This window comes from Microtus pennsylvanicus, chromosome 1 (assembly GCF_037038515.1).
Source record: "Microtus pennsylvanicus isolate mMicPen1 chromosome 1, mMicPen1.hap1, whole genome shotgun sequence".
Classification (NCBI taxonomy): domain Eukaryota; kingdom Metazoa; phylum Chordata; class Mammalia; order Rodentia; family Cricetidae; genus Microtus; species Microtus pennsylvanicus.
Window position 1 is genome coordinate 93,908,125 of NC_134579.1, and position 19,609 is coordinate 93,927,733.

General features: G+C 51.4%; 1 protein-coding gene across 3 annotated transcripts in view; it reads left to right on the forward strand.

Moving 5' to 3' along the window:
• The window catches only part of Radil (Rap associating with DIL domain), a 74,491-nt gene that overhangs the window by 39,043 nt on the left and 15,839 nt on the right, over positions 1-19,609 (forward strand). For all 3 annotated transcript variants that reach the window (XM_075974208.1, XM_075974199.1, XM_075974219.1), the window contains exons 3-6: positions 5,935-6,182; positions 7,305-7,934; positions 10,378-10,415; positions 18,429-18,589. In XM_075974208.1, coding sequence (XP_075830323.1) covers positions 5,935-6,182; positions 7,305-7,934; positions 10,378-10,415; positions 18,429-18,589 — 1,077 coding nt within the window. The remainder of the gene's footprint in view (positions 1-5,934; positions 6,183-7,304; positions 7,935-10,377; positions 10,416-18,428; positions 18,590-19,609) is intronic.

The following is a 19,609-nucleotide window of genomic DNA, read 5'->3' on the forward strand; positions in this document are numbered from 1 at the left end:
GACCTGGAAGGAGGTGGGAGGTCCTTGGACTCCCCACAGGGCAGGGAACCCGGTCTGCTCTTGGGCTGATGAGAGAGGGGGAGTTGATTGGGGGAGGGGGAGGGATATGGGAGGTGGTGGCGGGGAAGAGACAGAAATCTTTAATAAATAAATAAATAATAAAATAATAATAATAATAAAAAAGAATTGCTTGCTCTAGTGACAGAGCTCCACGATTTTGCTGACTTAGAAAAGGGTTTCCCAGCGACAGGGAGACTCCTCACAGATGACTCAGACCCAGGGATCCATAGCAGCTGTGGCTTACTGAAGTGTGTCCCCAGCTGGCACAAGCCACCCTTTAAAATAGACTGTTCCCCTCACGTTAGAAAAAGCCCAGCGCCGGAATGCTGCACCGCGCATCCACCATTGTGGTAGCCTCATCTGAGTTCAGGGCGTTGGGCAGGGAATACTGACGGACTTCCTGGTTGTGCTGTTTCTAACCATGGAGCCAGGGAAGGACGGGCAAACAGGACCAGGGGAGAGACCACAGAATGACATGATGAGGGAAGCAAGTGACATTCAGGAAGAGCTATGTTGTGCTTTCCAGGGCGCTCGCTCTGACGACAGTGCCCAGCTCTTGTTAGTGCTGACCCAGTCCTGCTTCCCACATCTCTACTGAGAGAGACACATTAGCCAGCAGCTTCTGTGGAAGGGAAAGCGGCCAGGCAGCCATAGGATGGATGATCCAGAGGCCAGGAGTAGCGCTCCTAGGGTCTTTCCTTGAGGGTACCCTGGTGTCACATCGCCATCCCAGCTGTACTTGGCACCCTTCTGTTTCATCCGGAGTTCCGGTATCAGAGGTACTGTTTCCTCCCACTCCCGGCTGCTTGCTCAGGTGTTTCCTCTGGGAGACCTGCAGAGCTATGTGGGTAGATGTCCCCTGGACACTTTTGCTCATGGACACACGACCTTATGGAACACTGGGTCCTGTTCATCTTGCTCCTGGATCTGGGAAGTCATAGATTAGCAAATGCCAGGTTGGGGGCAAGGAGGGTCTCTAAGCATGTCCTTGTGTGGAAAAAAAAAAAAAAAACAAGGTTTCTGAGTACCCTGAAGGGGAACACACCGAGAGCCTGAGCATTTATCAGGTAGAACGGTGGAAGTGTCTTTGTGGAACAGCAGAGGTCTCTGAACTTGAGGGGGAAGGCCTCTTTGTGTGTGAGATAGAATCTCACTGTGGCCCTGTTTGACCTGGAACACTCTATGTAGACCAGGCTAACCTTGAACCCTTAGGGATCTGCCTGCCTCTGCTTCCTGAGTGCTGGGATTAAAGACCTATACTACCACACCCATCTGAAAAAATCTTTACATTTATTTGAAGTTATTTATTTACTTACCTACTTGTGTGTTTGTTTGCGCGCACGCAAGCGTGCATTCCCACTCAGGCACCTGCATGGCAACATGTAGAGGTAGAAGGACAGCTTGTGAGAGTGTGTTCTTCCTTCCCATCTGTGGGTCCCGGGGAGCAAACTCAGATTGTTAGGCTTGGTGTGGCGATTGTGTTTACCCGCCAACCCATCTATCTCCCTGCCCAGGCTTATGCTGTGAACACTTGTTTCCAAAGGTGGTTCTGTTTTCAAGACTGGAAGCTTTAGGAGGCAGGGCTCTGTGGAGGAAGGCCAGTAGGGGCAGGCCTTTGGAGTTAGACTTGCTTCCGGCTCTGGCCTGTTCTTGCTGCTTTCCACTCCTTAGCCTCGTGAACTGCTTCTGCCCCCTGTCCCCATCACCAAGAACGGAGCTGCTTACGTATCATGCTCCACCCATCATTGACTTCCCAGCCACAGTGTATTGCAGACCTCGGTCAGACGTGGCAGTGACTGATACCTCAGGTTTCCCTGAGATCTACTGAGTCAGGGCCTCTGATTGCCGTGAACTCAGCCACACCAGAGCAGAAGTGTGGTCCTCAGGAGATGAGAGCCTTGGCTAGACATCACTGCGACAGAAGAGGGGAACAGGTGTCTGTATTCCTTCGTCTCCATCCTCTTTGACACATGGCAAGGCCTGGCATGGTTACCTGGAACGAGTAGTTTTCTATTCAGAATTGCCCTCCTGTGAAAGGCTTGAGCCTCTAGCCATTTGACTTACCTAGAGGGAGGATGTGGAAGATGGTGGCTTCCTCTGAGGCATTTCTCACTGTTTCCCTCACATTGGCAAAGTCCCCCGGTTGGCTGTAGGTGGCACCTGGAGTAACCTTGTTCTTGGCCAAGACTCCAGCTGTGTATGGCCCTAGGACATATGCCCATTTGGCTGCCAACTCCCAGAGCTCCTCCTAGGTCATGTGACACCAGTTCTGAGCCCCTCCCCAGCTTCAGGGTGTGTCCAGCCATGATGCCCAGCAATGCTGTCCATCGCTTCAGGATTGACTTGTGAGATATACTAGCCTACTGGCCGCTGCTGGCCTTCAGCCCAGAGGCCACATGGGGAGGTGACTGGTCAGGGGTGCACTTTGAGTTGATGTGTAAGTGAAGCTCATGGGTCCACCCAGGGGTGCTGTGACCACAGCCGTTTCTAAGAATTCAGGGACTTACAGGTCCTCAGAACTGGTCTCCCTGACCCTATGGTTTGGGCCCTTGCCTTCATGCACTTGTGTGGAGGAGGGAAAAATAAAGTCCCATACAAATGAGGGACCTTTAGAACAGTAAGATTCCATGATGCCCATTTGAAGAAAGGCCTTTAAGAGTAAAGAAACTCAACCAGGCATGATGCTCAGGCCTGTGATTCCAATCTTCAGGAGACTGAGGCAGGAAAATTATGAGTTCTGGTCTGACCTGATCTATGTAATAAGATCCTGTCTCAGAAAACCAAAAACTAAAAAGAAAAGCATAGGGAATTAGGTGAATTTACTGACACCTTGGTATCTGCCACATTTGTTTAGAATTATATAAAATGAAATAAGAAAGCCATGCAGAGAGGTATGGGTTTGTAATTCTGGTGCTAGGGAGGCAGTCAGAGAGATCATATAACTGTCCTCAAAGTAAGATAGGGGCTGAGGAGATGGTCCAGCATGAGGACCTAAATTCAATCCCCGGGATCCCTATTGGAAAAAAAAAGCCAGTTATGGAGGCATGTGCCTGTCATCCCAGTGCTGGGAAGGCAGAAATAGGAGGATCCCATCACTTGCTGGCCAGACTGCCTACCCTGTTTGACAAGTTACAAGCTCCTGAGAAGTTCTGTGTAAAAGCAAGCAGGCAAACAAACAAACAACCCCCCAAAACTAACAAGGTAGGACCAATGAGATGCTCAGTGGGTAAAGGTGCTGAGTTGGATCTCTGGGGCCCACATGAAGAAGGAGAAAACCTGCTTCACAAAGCCAAAGTCCTGATCTCCATGTTCGTGTGCATGTACACATGCATACACACGTACACATCACACCACCAAAATACATAAACAAGTAAATAAATAAAAAGTGATATGGACACCCTGTTTCTTCGAAAAATAAACAAAACAAAACAAAGCATGCGTCTTATCACATTACACAAGGCTTCCTATTAAATCCAACATGCCCATTACAGCATTCATTTCCATCCCACCCATGAGCTGTGAGTCCCCTGGGGCCTTTCCTGTATTGAATGATGACCTCTGTGCACTTCTTCACAAACCAGGAACCATATCTGGTTCACAGGACTTGTAAACTGCAAGCCCGTGGTATTGAGCAACACGCCGTCTCTCCTGCCAGATGCTCTTTCCACCATACCCTGGAGCGTCATCTGCAGTGTCTGCACACTGAGTCCGAGCTCCCTTTGGGAGGGCTGGTGCAGAGTGCATGTCCTTGTCCCATAGCAGATGACAGAGGAGGAGGGAGGCTTGAGATTGCTGCTGAAGCTGTGAGCTGCTGGCTTTGCTGGTCTCCATGGTGTACGCTGCTGCAGTGGCTGCTGCACGGCCTTACCTGTTCAGGCTCCCGCATGCTTCCTGGTGAACTTGGGCACACATCCAACCACTGCCACCCAGAACGAAAGCCTCGCCTGTCATTCCTAGTCCCAGGCTGGAAGCTCATTGAGCCTAGGCGGAACCAAGGAAGGCGACCTGGGAAGTAGGGGGCAGGGAGCGGGGAGGTTGCTGCATTGGCACTGATACTGACAGACAGGTTAGACAGGTGGGGGCTAGGAGGGGCACATCTGAGAGGGTAATACTCTTTTCTCAAAACGACAGGATTTCTGTCAGCTGTGCCTCTTGTGGGACAGCCTGACATGGAACCTCAGGGCTTTCTGGGAGCCCTGGGAAATAAAGGGGAGAGGCTACTTTCAGCTCAGCTGCTTTCTGCAACACCAGAAATTCTAGAATGTCCCCAGGGAATTGGATCCTCTGCCACCACCCAGCCCTGGATTTGGGGAACGCTTTGTGGGGAGCATCATTTTGGACCTTATTTTCTTCTTTTCGATCTGGTTCCATGGTTCTTCAGAGAGGACAAATTGAGTATCTGGCATTCTTTACAGATTGGGGGCAGGGTGAGGCAAGGCAAGACAGGGCAGGGGTGGGGCTTCAGCCCCACCTGCTGGGCACCTGTCTCTTGCTGGGCTGGCCAGCTGGGCTCTGCAGCGGGTAGAGCAGCCTCATAGCCTGGCGCTGCGGCTGGCCAGCCTCCATCCTGCAGCCCTGGCCCCTGCGGGCTGTAGATGCGCAGGCAGCCTTCTGGAAGGAAGGGCAGAGCTCAGAGCTCAACCACCATCTCCCGGTAAGGTGTGTGTCGCAGCCATTCCCGGGCCCCCTTCTGGCTTTTGTCTGGTTTTGTTTGTAATGGCTGGAAGAAAGGATGCTACAGATAGGGACAAAGCTGCATAGAGGGGACTCAGCAGAGGGCTCAGGAAAGAAAGCGCCAGGATCAGCTGGGAACAGAAAACTGGGTCCCCAGGGTTCCATCCATCCTGCTGGGAGCTTTCCCAGCAGTGGTTCTTTAGAGAACATTTCCTGTATTTGAAAGCATGAGGTTTTTAAAGTGTTTCGTGGAGTGTAATGCTATTTCCCAGCAGCGTGTGCATGTGAATGTCTGTATGTGTGTGTGTGCAGAACTGGGAGCACACACACCTGTGATTATGTTTTTGTACCTTCATCTTGCACATGGGAGTGTGAAGTTCAGGATTTTTGTGCATGTGTGTTTGTGGCTACATGAATATGTGTATTTTATGGTGCTTGTGTGTTACATTTGTTTATGCATGTGTGTTTGTGTGTGCATATATATTTGTGTACATTTTACACACACTTATTTGTGTATGTGTATTTATACATTTATGTGCATATGTATATTTGGATGCATGTATATTTGCATTCTCTTGTGCCTAAACGAGTGTTCATATGTATGCACCTACTCTGGCCTGTCAGGTCATGTGGCCTCCGGAAGGTGGCAGCCATGCTGTGACAGAAGCAGACCAGTAGGTGACTGGCAGCTTGACCAGTTCTACCTTGTAAAGTGACCGACTGGTTCCATCACTTCTAGCCAGAATACCCTATCCCCAAAGAGTTTACCCTGACCCACATATGAGCTTGGAAGGACAGGGCAGGGGTGTCAGGGACAAGGCTCTGTGGTGGTGACATGCTGATCTGAGATGAGCAATGCTGTGTTGGGGGATTTGTTTTGTAGGTTTGGTGATGGGGGCCATAGTACAGGCTAAGGTATGTCATGGTCGCCTCTGAGCCACAAAGTGTGGAAAACTGGCCTGCCTGCTCTGAGACTGCCTGTTGGGGCAGGCCTTCCTGGGACTTCTGCATCATCAAGGCAATGCCTAAACTTTCAAAGGACATGGGCATTGGTCAGAGACCTTAGACCCATCTCCAGACCTTTTGTGACAGAGCAATGACAGGTGTCCACGTGACTCAGTGAGATTCATAGTCTGGACAATCTGAGAATGAGTCGTGCTGAGATTTCTGACTACTTTGCTTCCACTCTTTCTGTTCCAGGGATAAACGCCCAAGCCCGGAGGCTACAGCGTATCCGCGCCAAGGGAACGCCAGCCCTCACCTCTGAGGCTACCCAGCACTCCCCACCGACCCAACTGCGCCGTACAGTCAGCGAGACCAGCCTAAGTCCAGGACCCACACTAGCTGACGCGACCCAGGATCCGGAGGAGCCCACCCCTGATAGCATGCGGTACTCACTGTACCAATGCCCGCACCTGCTGCTGTTACAGGGCTACAGTCAGCAGCATGTGAGCCACTCCTAGTTCCCAGTAGGTCAGGCCTCACTCTGCCTCCAGCAGAGGCAGCTGTGGGAGAGATGGGAGGTGGGGTGCAAGGCCGTTTGCTGCCTGTGTCCTCTGTCCAGGCCTCAGCAGGGAACAGCGACACAAGGGTGCTCACTGAATTCATCCCTCCTTGGGTCTCTGTGCTAGACCACTTTCCGACTTCTGTCTCAGGCCTTTGGGACAGGGATATGTGGTGTGATGTGTATGTGTGCATGCATGCGTGTGTGTGTGTGTGTGTGAGAGAGAGAGAGAGAGAGAGAGAGAGAGGGAGGGAGGGAGGGAGGAGGAGGGAGGGAGGGGAGAGAGAGAGAGAGAGAGAGAGAGAGAGAGAGAGAGAGAGAGAGAGAAGGAGAGAGAGAGAGAGAAGGAGAAAGAGAAGGGCGGGCCTGTCCTTGGCCAGGTGACAATGGGAACTGATTGTGACTTGGTAACTGTGCTGTCCTAGCTGCTTGTTCTCATCCCCCTCCCCTCCTTTTTTGAGATAATGTCTTTCTATGTAGCCCAGGCTGGTATGAAACTCACTGTCACCCAAGCAGGCCTTGAATGTGATCCTTCTGCTTCAGCTTCCTTCCCAAATGCAGAGGTGATTGGCCTGTGCCAGCAGACCCAGTTCCCAGAGCCATTTCTTACTTCTTTATCTGATTCCCAAGAAGCCAGCTTTGGTGACATCCTGTCGTCACTTACCTTTTCTTCAGTTCTCTGTACTTTTCACAGCATTCTGGGTTCCTGGGCTCAGTCTCAAATGATGCCCCATGCTGAGCTGAGAACCGAGGCACAGGGTCTACTACTACACTGCTTTCTTTTGGGGTGACTTGGGGAGTTTGGCTGCCCTCAGCTTGCGGCTGTCAGCCTTTGTCTCTTGGTGGGTCTCTTTTGTGTAGAGAAGCCATGTCCTCTGGGATAGGCTGGGGTGGCCAGGGAAGGGTTGCCAAGGTGACAGGTTACTGGTGACTTGGGGTGGGTGGCAGCCTATGAGTCCTGGGAACAGAACCTAGGAAGATGTGGTTGCCGGAACAGGGACACTGCTGTGCTGGTGCTGCCACGACTAACGTCATACCTGTCCTAAGTCATCTGTCTGCTCTTTAGGATAGCCTGGTGTATGTGCTCAGCCGGGAGCGGCACACAGTGGGCCAGCGCACACCCTCCAGCAAACCCAGCATCAGCCTTTCTGCCCCAGACATCCTGCCCCTGCACTGCACAATTCGCCGCCACCAGTCCGCAGAAGGTGGACAGGCAGGGGCCAGGCTGGTGCTGGAGCCCATCGCAGGGGCGTCGGTTTCAGTCAACTTCTCGGAAGTGGGAAGGAATCCTGTGGTGCTACAACATGGTGACCTGCTCTCCCTGGGTCTCTACTACCTGCTGCTGTTCAAGGACCCTGGGCAGGCACAGCCGCTACCTGCCTGTGCCATTGCCCGCCTTGGGGCCGCACCACAGAGCTGTAGGATGTGTGGCGCGGTACTCAGATCCCGGGGAGTCCCTTCCTTGCCTCCTGCTGTGGTCCGGCGGCGGTCACTGCTCCTGGAGTTTGAGCCCGACATGGAGGACACACTGCTGCAGAGGATCATGACACTGACTGAGCCTGGTGGTGATGACTACAAGCTGACACCTGCCTTCCTCCTCTGCCTCTGCATCCAGCACTCTGCCACTCGCTTCCAGCCTGGTACCTTCAGGCATCTCCTGCTCAAGATCTCCAAGATGGTCCGAGACACCGTCTGGGTGCGTGGGGGTGATGGCTTGTGTCTTGACTGGTGCTACTAGATGGCTGGGCTCCGCCTGCCAGAGTCGAAGGCCTGCCACTACTCTGATGTCGCCACAGTGATGTCAGATTGGGAGAGGGCTGGCCTGTCCATCTGTACCTCCATACTGGGCAGGCCACCAGGCTGGGCATTGTAGGCCTCAGTGTAGAATTTTGCCTTCAGAGTGAGTCTGAGTCTGAGCCCTGCCAGACCACTATCCACAGGCTCAGTGCCCCGTGTTTTCCACCAGGTCAGTTTGGTGTGAGGAGCAGGACAGTCAGCTGTTGGCACATTCCCTCCAGGTCAACCTGGGCCAGTAGACTTGGGGGCGGGGCAGGAAGGCCGTGCAGAATTCCTCACTGTGGAGCCAGTCCTGTATATCTCATGGGGTACTTAGCAGTATCCATGGCCTCTCCCGCGACAAGCGGTTCCCTCCCTGCTCCCCCCCCCCCCCCCGGACTCTTCATAAAAGCCCAGCAGTGCCACCTGTTGGGCGGGTCAAGTAAAAGCACTGGAACACGCCGCTTGGTGCCGTCCAAGGTGTCAGCAGCTTTGCAGCTCCTGCCCTGAAGGTGACCTGACTCCCAGGCACCAAACGTGTCTCTGTTGCTCAGGGTTGTTAGAGGCTTTCACGAATCTTGACTTTGCTCGTCCAGGAGCATCTCTGTAGTCTCAGGACTCAGGGCTAGAGAGGTGTGGATCCAGGGGTCAGTCTAGTTAAAACAGCCTCAGCCTCAGTGAGAGTTCTGTCTCTAGGTAAATAAGTAAATAAGGTAGAGTGTGACGGAGGAACACACACACACACATGAGAATACACTGTAATATAACAGGAAGCATAACTAGACAGTTCATTTTGTTTATAGAGTGTTTGTCCCATCGCTCCTAGTATTTAAATGTCTGTTTGGGTGAAATGGAGACTGCTCTGTTTCTGTCACAAGAGGTGTGTGGGTCACATGCAGGAAGAGGGGAGCAGAATCTGTGGGAAAGGCTTATAGAGTGGAAAAAGCTTAGCTAAGAGGGAATAGCAGAGTCCCGGTGTCTCCGGCCGCCTGCTGAGTTTTTCAAGGAGACAGAGTAATGTGTATTGAGGAGTGGCTTCTCTTTCCCAGTGTGTGTGTGTGTGTGTGTGTGTGTGTGTGTGTGTGTGTGTGGTGTGTATGGGTATGGGTGCCTGTTCCATGGTGCAGGTCTGAAGGTCAGAGGGTCAGAGGACAACCCATGAAATTAGTTCTCCCTTTCTATCTTTTCATTAGAATTTGTTGAGGAGAATTAAAAGTTTATGAAACCACTAGGTAGGGGTTAATATTTGTTATGAGACGAATTTCTCTCATTAAAGAATGGAAATATAGGGATTTTATGTAATACAGTTTTTAGAAATAGGGACCCTAGGGTTGGAGAGATGGTTCAGCAGTTAAGAGCACTTGCTGCTCCTGCAGAGGACCCACATCAGACAGTTCACAACTGCCTGGAAATTCAGTTTCTGGAGATCTGATGGCCTCTCACTGCCTCCAAGGGCACTGCACACATGTACTGCACATACATGCAGATAATCAGATGCACACACACAGAGACTTAAAAATAATTAAAGATTAAAAAGAAATAGGTTCATGCATAGTGGCACATACCTTTAATTCAAGCATTTGGGAGGCAGAGGCAGGCAGATCTCTGCGAGTTCAAGGCCATCCTGGTCTACATATTGAGTTCTAGGGCAGCCAGGGATACATAGAGAGACTGGTATCAAAAAGAAAGAAAGAAAAGAAACAAGAAATAGGGGTCCATAATCTAGAAAACAAGAACTACCTTAAATTTTTTAAAAAGTTACTGTTGTTAGCTTATGTGCTTGTTTGAGACAGTCTCCCAGCCCAGGCTGGCCTTGAACTCTTCCTTCTTCTGCCCTATCTCCCAGGTGGAGTGCTCAGTTTGCAGGTGTGTGTTTCTCTGCCTGCTCCTGTCTCTGGTAATATCTTCAGTGCTGGGAGAGCTGAAGTCATCACCTGCCCAAGCCTGCATCACTGCCAGATTTCAGGGTTCTGTAGGGAAACCCCCACTACCAGGTCTGGCTGCCGTAGCTCAGAAAAGTGGTTCCGGTAGTCCTTTTAACATTAAATAAACTCGGAAGGATGTTCCAGGGTGTAGTGGCTCTCTGATCCCGTAAGGCATCCCTTAACCACATGGTTGCTGTAGTCAAGAGTGCCACCTCACAGCAGGGCTTGTGCAGCCCACCTGCAGCTCTAAGATCCCTGCAGCAACCCTCCCCTTCTTCACCTTTGTGTGGGTTCTGGAGAGAGAACTCAGGGACTCTGTGGCAAGCGTGTGTCCCACTGAGCCATCCCGCAGGCTCTGAATGATGTGTATCTGAGTTTTTCCCTGTGCTATCCTGTTTTTCTCAGATTTCATTTTGTCTTTCTTTTTTTCCTTTATAGGAGAAAACCAAAGAGCTAGCGGAAAAGCAGGCGCAACTGTAAGTGTGACCTAGTTATCGTCCTCTCTCTTGCAGCATCGAGTTCCCTGCGGGCTCCTTGGGCTGAACTCCAGACTTCCCATTCCTTTCCCCTAACCGCCCTGGGAAGCTGTGAGGAAAATTTCCTAGGTAGGCCTGGTGGTGCAGGCACGTGACAACTGTGCTGTTTAGGAGCTGAGGCAGGAGGATTGCAAGCTCAAGGCTTGCCTGGGCTACATGGTGAATACTAGCCCAGCTTGGACAGCTAAGACCCTGTCTCAAATAATAAAGTAAAAACAGGGCAGGGGACATAGCTTAGTGGTAGAGCTCCTGCCTAGGATCTCCTATTGAGGGTTAGGAGTGTAGCTAAGTGGTAGAGCTCCTGCCTAGAATCCCACGGTGAGTTGAAGAAGTGACTTAGCATAGATAACCTGCCTAGCCCCAGGGAGGACCAGGGTTCAATCATCAGTGCTAAAACAACAGCATACACTCCACCATAGGTGTACCTGGTGCTCAGTGGTAGAACAGTTGCCTAGCAACACACACACAAGCACATTAAATTACCCAGATCATCTTTAACAAGAGAGGAGTCTTCCCACAACTGATTCCCTAAAGCACCCTAGCCCAGCGTCCATGGAAAGCACATCTGGACACTTGCAGCACTGGTGGACCTGGTGGATCATTCTGGATAATCTGTCACCAGCATGCTGCCCTGCTGGAATTGAAGCCTTCATGAGATGCCCTCTCTGGGCGAATTGTCAGGGTAGCAGTGGCATGTCTGCACAGTGTATACAACGAGGGAGTCTGGGAACTTCAGCCTTGGCTCTTCCAGCATGCTAGTACTGAAAAATAATGCCCAGGGCTGGGGAGATGTCTTAGTGGGTAGAGTGCTTGCTTGGCATGCAGGAAACCATGGGTTCCATCTTCAGCACCCCCAGAAACCAGGGGTGAGGGTGTCCACTTGTAATCATGGCACTCAGAAGTAAAGGCAGGCAGAATCAGAAGTTCAAGGTCACCGTTGGTGCATAGTGAATTTAAGGTCAGCCTGAAATACATGAGGCCCTGTATTTAAAAGAAAAAGTCCCCAGACGGTATCTGTGACATGTATAAGTGTTTGCACACATGACTGTAGCCTATGAAACCGTGCTCTCATGCTAACGCTCAGGTTGAGCTGAAAAGATGGTCTCAGAACTCAGGGCACTTAGGGAGGGGACTGGAATTGGGAGGCCAAGGGCTCCCCCTGCTGGTATCATGTTCCTATTTCAGAATCAGAGGCATGCCGTTGTTAATGGGTGTTTCAGGGTTGTCCAGTGACCTCTTTGTACAGTAGGATCAAAGGACGTACAGAGGGAGGATAGATGACCGGGGTCCTGCCATTCTCAATGACCACCAGATGGAGATGAGCCAGATAAGGCCACTGACTGGGAGTGGGAGTCAGGACCCCTGGAGTCTGCAGCTGCATGGGGAGACCAAGTGCTGCTTCCTGGCCTATCGGGGCTCTATGCAAACTAGCTGGAGGCAGCACTGATTCCAAAGGATGATTGACAGTATGGTAGGGCTCAGAAGAGTTGTAGAGGTATTGGTCCTGTTCAGTTGGGGTGAAGGGCTTTGTCTTGGGACAGCCAGGCTTGAGGAAATTGAGGCGGTGTGGATATGATGGCAAACTGCTAAACATTCCTGCTGCACCTGGAAGTGCAGGTCAGACTAGAACCTTCCATCCCAGGACCTATCTGCCTGGGTGGCCTAGGGCCTTGGCTTGACTGGGTTGAAAGAAGTGTAGCTGGGGTGGACCCTGCTTCCCCACTGACAGGAAGAGCCAAGGCCTTCCCTTTAGCTTTACTGTTTCTGCTGTATTTCCAGAAATGCAGTCCCTCAGGCATGCTCATGGCTTTCTTTTCAAATTCCTTTTTTTCTTTTGAAAATACTGAATCACTACAAGAACACAGAGCGGTGTGAACACCGCAGTCAGTCCCATGAACTCACATCTGGGCTTAGCCTGGCCACAGGCTGCCAGATCTCCATCTCTCTCCTGTGTCTGAGAATTAGCGTTCCTCTGCTCTGTGGACGTGGGGTCTGCGTCCCAGCTCTCCTCACCTGGAACTGCCCTCTTCCGGACCATGTCCTTCACATCACAGTGACAGAATAGCAGACAGAGCAGCTTAGGGGAGGGAAAGTGCCTTTTGGCTCGTGGTTTCCACTGAGGGCTAGCCCTGCACCCCCACGCTGTGGTGAAGCAGCCTCCTAGCAGTAGGGAGGGGAGGAACAGCCGCTCACCTTGGGGCAGCCAGGAAGCAGGGGAGAGAAGAGCCTGTGCCAGCAGGCTTCCTCCTCCCCTCCCACTTTGTTCTGTACTGGTCCCCAGCATGTGGAGTGGTGACACCCACAGGGAGGGCCTCTACCCCATCTCATTGATCCCAGCCCTTGGATTTCTGAGTTAGGAGCTCACTGTTCAGCCCAAGCTAATTTGGAACTCATCATCTAGCCCAGAACTCAAGGGTATCCTAGCTCTGCCTCCTAAGTGCTGGGATCATAAGTGTGTGTCACTGCGCCTGACTCTACCCAACCTGCTTATCTGTGTTAAAGGACTCTTGTTGTTTCCGTGTACTATGCCAAGCATCCTTTTAAAAATACACTTTCCTTTGTAATTGGGTTTTAGAAACTCCCCTTGTGATTTCAGAGTTCCTCAAAAACATTACCATCTTAGGTAGGAAGATGAACCAGCTGGTCAAGTACTTGCCTGAAGCATGAGAACTCGAGGTCGGAGTTTGATGCACAGAACTCGCTGAAAAAAAAAACAACAACAACAAAAAGCCAAACATGGGAGCATGCTTGTAGTCCCAGCACTGGACACGGAGAAGCAGGCCAGTCAGCCGTCCTCCTCAGTGAGCCTTGGATCAACGAGAGATCCCTTCCCTAAAACAAAATGGGCAGTGCTCCCAAGGAACATTCCCGCAGATGGATCTCTGAAACACACACACACACACCACATACTCATAGCCCACACATAACACATATACATACACACCACACTGCAGACACACTACACTCCCCCATGCCATACTCGTATCGCATACATAACATACACATACACACCACACCACAAACACACCACACCCCCCCATGCCATACTCGTATCCCATACATAACACACACACACACCACACCACAAACACACCACACCCCCCATGCCATACTCATATCCCATACATAACACACACACACACACACACACACCACACCACAAACACACCACACCCCCCATGCCATACTCATATCCCATACATAACACACACACACACCACACCACAAACACACTACACCCCCCATGCCATACTCGTATCCCATACATAACACACACACACCACACCACAAACACACTACACCCCCCATGCCATACTCGTATCCCATACATAACACACACACACACCACACCACAAACACACTACACACCACCATGCCATACTCGTATCCCATACATAACACACACACACACCACACCACAAACACACTACACCCCCCATGCCATACTCGTATCCCATACATAACACACACACACACCACACCACAAACACACTACACACCGCCATGCCATACTCGTATCCCATACATAACACACACACACACCACACCACAAACACACTACACACCGCCATGCCATACTCGTATCCCATACATAACACACACACCACACCACAAACACACCACACCCCCCATGCCATACTCATATCCCATACATAACACACACACACACCACACCACACCCCCCATGCCATACTCATATTCCCATACATAACACACACACACACCACACCACAAACACACTACACCCCCCATGCCATACTCATATCCCATACATAACACACACACACACCACACCACAAACACACCACACCCCCCATGCCATACTCATATCCCATACATAACACACACACATACACACCACACCACAAACACACTACACACCGCCATGCCATACTCGTATCGCATACATAACACACACACCACAGGCACACTACACACCCCCACACCATACTCATATCCCATACATAACACACACATATACACCACAGACACACTACACACCCCCACACCATACTCATATCCCATACATAACACACACATATACACCACAGACACACTACACACACGCACACCATACTCATAGCCCACACATAACACACACATACACGCTGCACCGCAAACACACTACACACCGCCATGCCATACTCATATCCCATACATAACACACACACATACACACCACAGGCACACTACACACCCCCACACCATACTCATTCCACACAACACACATCATACCACAAACACTAAATACTCCCACACCATACTCATATGCACGCGCACACACGCACAGAAGAGCAGATGGACACATTTCTGACCCCAAGTCCAAGAGGTGGGTCACCACACAGCTGCGGACAGTCACCCCAGGATGACATCAGCCAGGGAGGGAAACAGTCCCTGCTGAGGGAGGGGAATCAGAAATAATGATTAGAGGGAAAAACACAAACACTGGTAAAAGAAAGAACAAGGCTAAGTCAAGATAAACACAGATCAGAAATGCAAATCACAGCACAAGTGCCTTGGGAAATAGTAGGGCCGGGACTGGAGCAAAACAAGTCAGAAAGTGAGAGGCAGGGAGGCCAAGGCAGAGAAAGAAATGTTAGTATTTGTCAGTGGGGAAGCTGGGAGAGTGTGGGGTGTGGGAGTTGTGGAGGGGTGGGGTATGTGGGAGGTGTAGGGTGTACGTGGTGTATGGTGTGGGGATGTGTGGGAAGTGTAGGGGCATGTATGAGCGTGTGTATGTTTGTGATGTACATGTGTGTTGGGGGCGGGGTGCATGCACCTGCAGAGGCCAAAGGAGGCCATGTCCTTCTCTAGCACTCTGCCTTATTCCCTTGAGATAGTGTCTTTCGTTGAGCCTGGAACTCACTAATGTGTCTAGGCTGCTGGCCAGCAAGAGCTCCCAGGATCCTCCGTGCTTAGAGAGGCCGCCTTGGAGTGTGTTGTTGCTGCCTGGGCTCTCTAGGCAGTGAGATATATGCGGGTCTACTTGGCAGTGTGGGGCTGCCCACCCCTTTGAGTCCCTGGGGGAAATTGAGGAAGGCAGAGAATTTTGAAAACCAAATGGAGTTGGGGTCCGGAGAGTTCAATGAATGCTCTTCTGACTGTGTGCAGCTCTTGTACGTGCCGGTGTCTAAGTCGGGCGGGTGGGGAACCAGCAGGCCCTCCATACTCGTATCCCATACATAACACACACACCCCACAGACACACTACACACCCCCATGTCATACTCATATTCCACACAACACAAACACATCATACCACAAACACACTAAATACTCCCACACCATACTCATATCACACACACGCACATGCACACACGTAGTTGGGCAGGCTGCTGCTGCTTAGTAGCTAACACAGGAGAGATGGTCACCAGCTGCTTCTTCCCCCACCCAGGCACAGGACAGAGAGGTCACCGTTGTTTGTGGACTAAAGTGAAATTAATGGCTGGGTAGAGCCTGGGACAGCAGGGGAGAGTTTGACAGCCCTGGGACAGCAGGACAAAGGCCAGACCCTCCCGTGTGACTCCCTCACATCACCCCATTTAGGCCCCAGATGTTTCCATGGGCGTGGCCCTTTCCTCAGCGCTCCAGGCATGTGGAAACATCAAATGCCAGGCGCTTGACTCCACAGTCATCAGCTTTGATCTTCTCCAGGCACAGGCTGGGTTAGGGAGCTCTGTGTCTGCTCCTAGGCCTACATATCTGGATGCCCTACAAGAGGTGGAAAAGCAGCCCCTCAGAACTCCCCCAGTGAGGGACACCGAGGCCACCAGGGAGAGATTCTTGGACTTCTCCTCATATGAAACCAGCCTAAGGCAGATCTTGGGGTGATCCTTCTGAGGGAGTGTGCATGACTGTAGAGGCACATACCAAGTGGGGTGTTCAGCAAATGTGGGCAGATCTTGGGGTGATCCTTCTGAGGGAGTGTGCATGGCTGCAGATACCTAGGTGGGATGGTCAGCAGATAAGACTGTAGAGGCTTATGTGAGAATCTACCATCCTAAGCCTTAGGGACCCAGGGCGGTGCATTGAGGAGGAGAGGAATTGTGTAGGGCATGGTAGTGCCAGCATTTGGAAAGCTGAGGCAGGAAGTTCACTGGTTCAAGGCCAGACTAGACTACATGGCAAAATTCTGTCTAAATAAATAAATAAAAGCAATGCATGCATGTTGACATTTTAGTGAATTGTGAAGGCCCTAAGGGTAGCCCCAAAGTCACAGGAGTCCCAAGAGTCTGGTTAGGACAATAAAAAGTAGATGCAAGTCACACTGAAGGATTGATACCCACACAACTCTTGGGACTGGTGTGTGACACTGAGCAGGGGAGATGGTTGTGAGAGCCAGTAAAGGTCTAGTCTAGAAGGACATCAAGGGAAACAGGTGCCAGTCATTGGCACTGCCCTCTGAAATGGGGACGCTTAGCTGGAAGGCGGCAAGCCTGAGATGAGTGGACCCTTGTTTCTGGCTAGCTATAGGAGGGGTTTGAGCTGCTCCTGTAACTCGCCAGGGTGCCAGATACCTGGTAGCCCCTTGACCAGTGCCTGGTTCTGTTTTCATTAACCAGAGTAACAGTGCCCCCATGTGGATAGCACACTAAACTGCAGAAGGGAGTGTGGGAGCTAGAAATGTCCTTCTCCCCTTACAGACCTTGGGAGGTGACCTCCAGTGACTATCCACACTGGAATTTCCTAACGGTTACCTCCAGGTCTGAGGAACATGCTTTGCTTTTCATCTGATTTCTTTTCTCATGGTGCTATGGATTAAACCCAGGGCCTTGCACATGCTAGACCATGTTCTACCAGGGAGCTATTCTCCTCAGGCCCTCACTGATGGTTGGCAAGTGTTTAACTGCTGAGCCACACCCCAGCCCCTCACTGGGGAATTGTAGGCAGGGGCTCTACCACTGAACTACACCCCAGCCCCTCACTGGGGGATCCTAGGCAGGGGCTCTACCACTGAATCACACCCCAGCCCCTCACTGGGGGATCCTAGGCAGGGGCTCTACCACTGAACCACACCCCAGCCCCTCACTGGGGGATCCTAGGCAGGGGCTCTACCACTGAACCACACCCTACTTCCCTCACTGGGGGATTCTAGGCAGGGGCTCTACCACTGAACCACACATCACTCCCCTCACGGGGCGGGGGGTGGTTCTAGGCAGGGGCTCTATCACTGAGTCACACCCCAGCCCCTCACTGGGGGATTCTAGGCAGGTACTCTACCACTGAACCACACATCACTCCCCTCACTGGGGGGGGTTCTAGGCAGGGGCTCTATCACTGAGCCACACCCCAGCCCCTCACTGGGGGATTCTAGGCAGGGGCTCTACCACTGAACCACACCCCACTCCCCTCACTGGGGGATTCTAGGCAGGGGCTCTACCACTGAACCACACCCCACTCCCCTCACTGGGGGATTCTAGGCAGGGGCTCTACCACTGAACCACACCCCACTCCCCTCACTGGGCGGTTCTAGGCAGGGGCTCTACCACTGAGCTCCATCCTCACCACTGATTGCTGCCTCTTGAGTCATCAGCTTCCCACATTCTTGACGCTAGTCTCTTATTAGGTAGTATCTAACTAATCTCAGTTCAGTCAGCCTTGTCCTCTGAGAATTCCCTTATTAAGTAATCAGTTTAAACTATTTCTTTGTCTAATAGCACACTTATACTCAGGTTTCTTACCCCCAAAGCCATGGATAGTGAGCCCCCACAGATACCCGTATGTGTGTGTCTATGTGTATGTGTGCCGTAGTGTTCACAGCTACTCCTCATCTGCTTCCAGAAGAAGAGCTGTGAAGACAGCCTTCAGTAGGCTCCTGACTTTGGGGAAGTTGACAGAAGTACTTGCTTCTGCTAGTATCCCATGAGAATGACTGTCCCCATGCAGACAGAACCGCAGACTCAGTTCCTCATCTGCACCCAGAGTAATCCATTAGTCTTTCTGTCTTGGTAGCCAGGAACCCATCTCCTGGGCCAGCTTCCCCATGGCCGACCTGGTTCCCGACCTTCAGCACATCCTGTTTTGGATGTCAAACTCCATCGAACTCCTGTACTTCATCCAGCAGAAATGCCCGCTGTACATGCAGAACATGGAGGAGGAGCTGGATGTCACAGGTATGGCCCCTGCGGTGCGCCATGAGAGCGGGCACAGCGGTAACTTTATGCACACGTGCCTGTACAGTGTGGAGCTTTCACGGTCCCTAGGCCAGTCATTTAGGGATCACAGATGAGGCCAGCATCAGTGATTTAGACTGATCTGATGTTCTAGGGCCTGCTGTATGACACTTTGCTAGTCTGTGTTGTCTGTATGTTCTGAGGCTGAGTGTGTGCACAGACCACTTGGAGGGGACACATGAACATACAGTTAACCAAATGGGGGGTTTAATCCAGAAAGGAAGAATGCTGCCAATCATAGCTTAAAATGGTAGGGCGCATCAATTTCAGAGATGGAAAATATGGGCAGCATGCCTTAAATTAGCATTTCCAAATACTCAAATTCCCAAAATACTTGAGGAGAGGTGGTTCTGCTCGAGGGGATTGGGGTGGGGTGGGGTGCGGTGTGGTGAGGTTCTATAAAGATAATGCTGTGCGCTGTGCTGGGGAAGTGGCTCGGTTGGTAAAGTGCTGGTTGTACAAACATAAGGACCTGAGTGCTGTCTCTAGCTTGCAAGTAAAAAGCCAGGGGTGATGGTGTGGACTTGTCCCCATGCTCATAATCCTGGAGGGTAGGAGGCTCCCCGGGACTCACTGGCTAGCCGGCCTGGCCAAAACAGTGAGCCCCAGACACCAGGGGGAGACCCTGTCTGAGAAACCAAGGTGGATACCCTCAAGGAATGACACTGGACGTTGTTTTCTGGTCTGCAGATGTGTGTATATGTGAGTGTGCGTGCACATGAACACAGATGCGTGTGCATGGATGGATACAAACACACAAAATTGCTCAGAAAAAAGGAGGGTAGCTCAGTAAAGTTCTTACCATGGAAATAGGAGGATCTGAATCACATACTCCCACCCCCGACACACACACACACACACACACACACACACACACACACAGAGTGGCACATGCTTGTAATTCCAGTGCTGGGGCGGGGGTGGAGACAGAGAGAGGATCTCTGGGGCTCATTCCAAGTT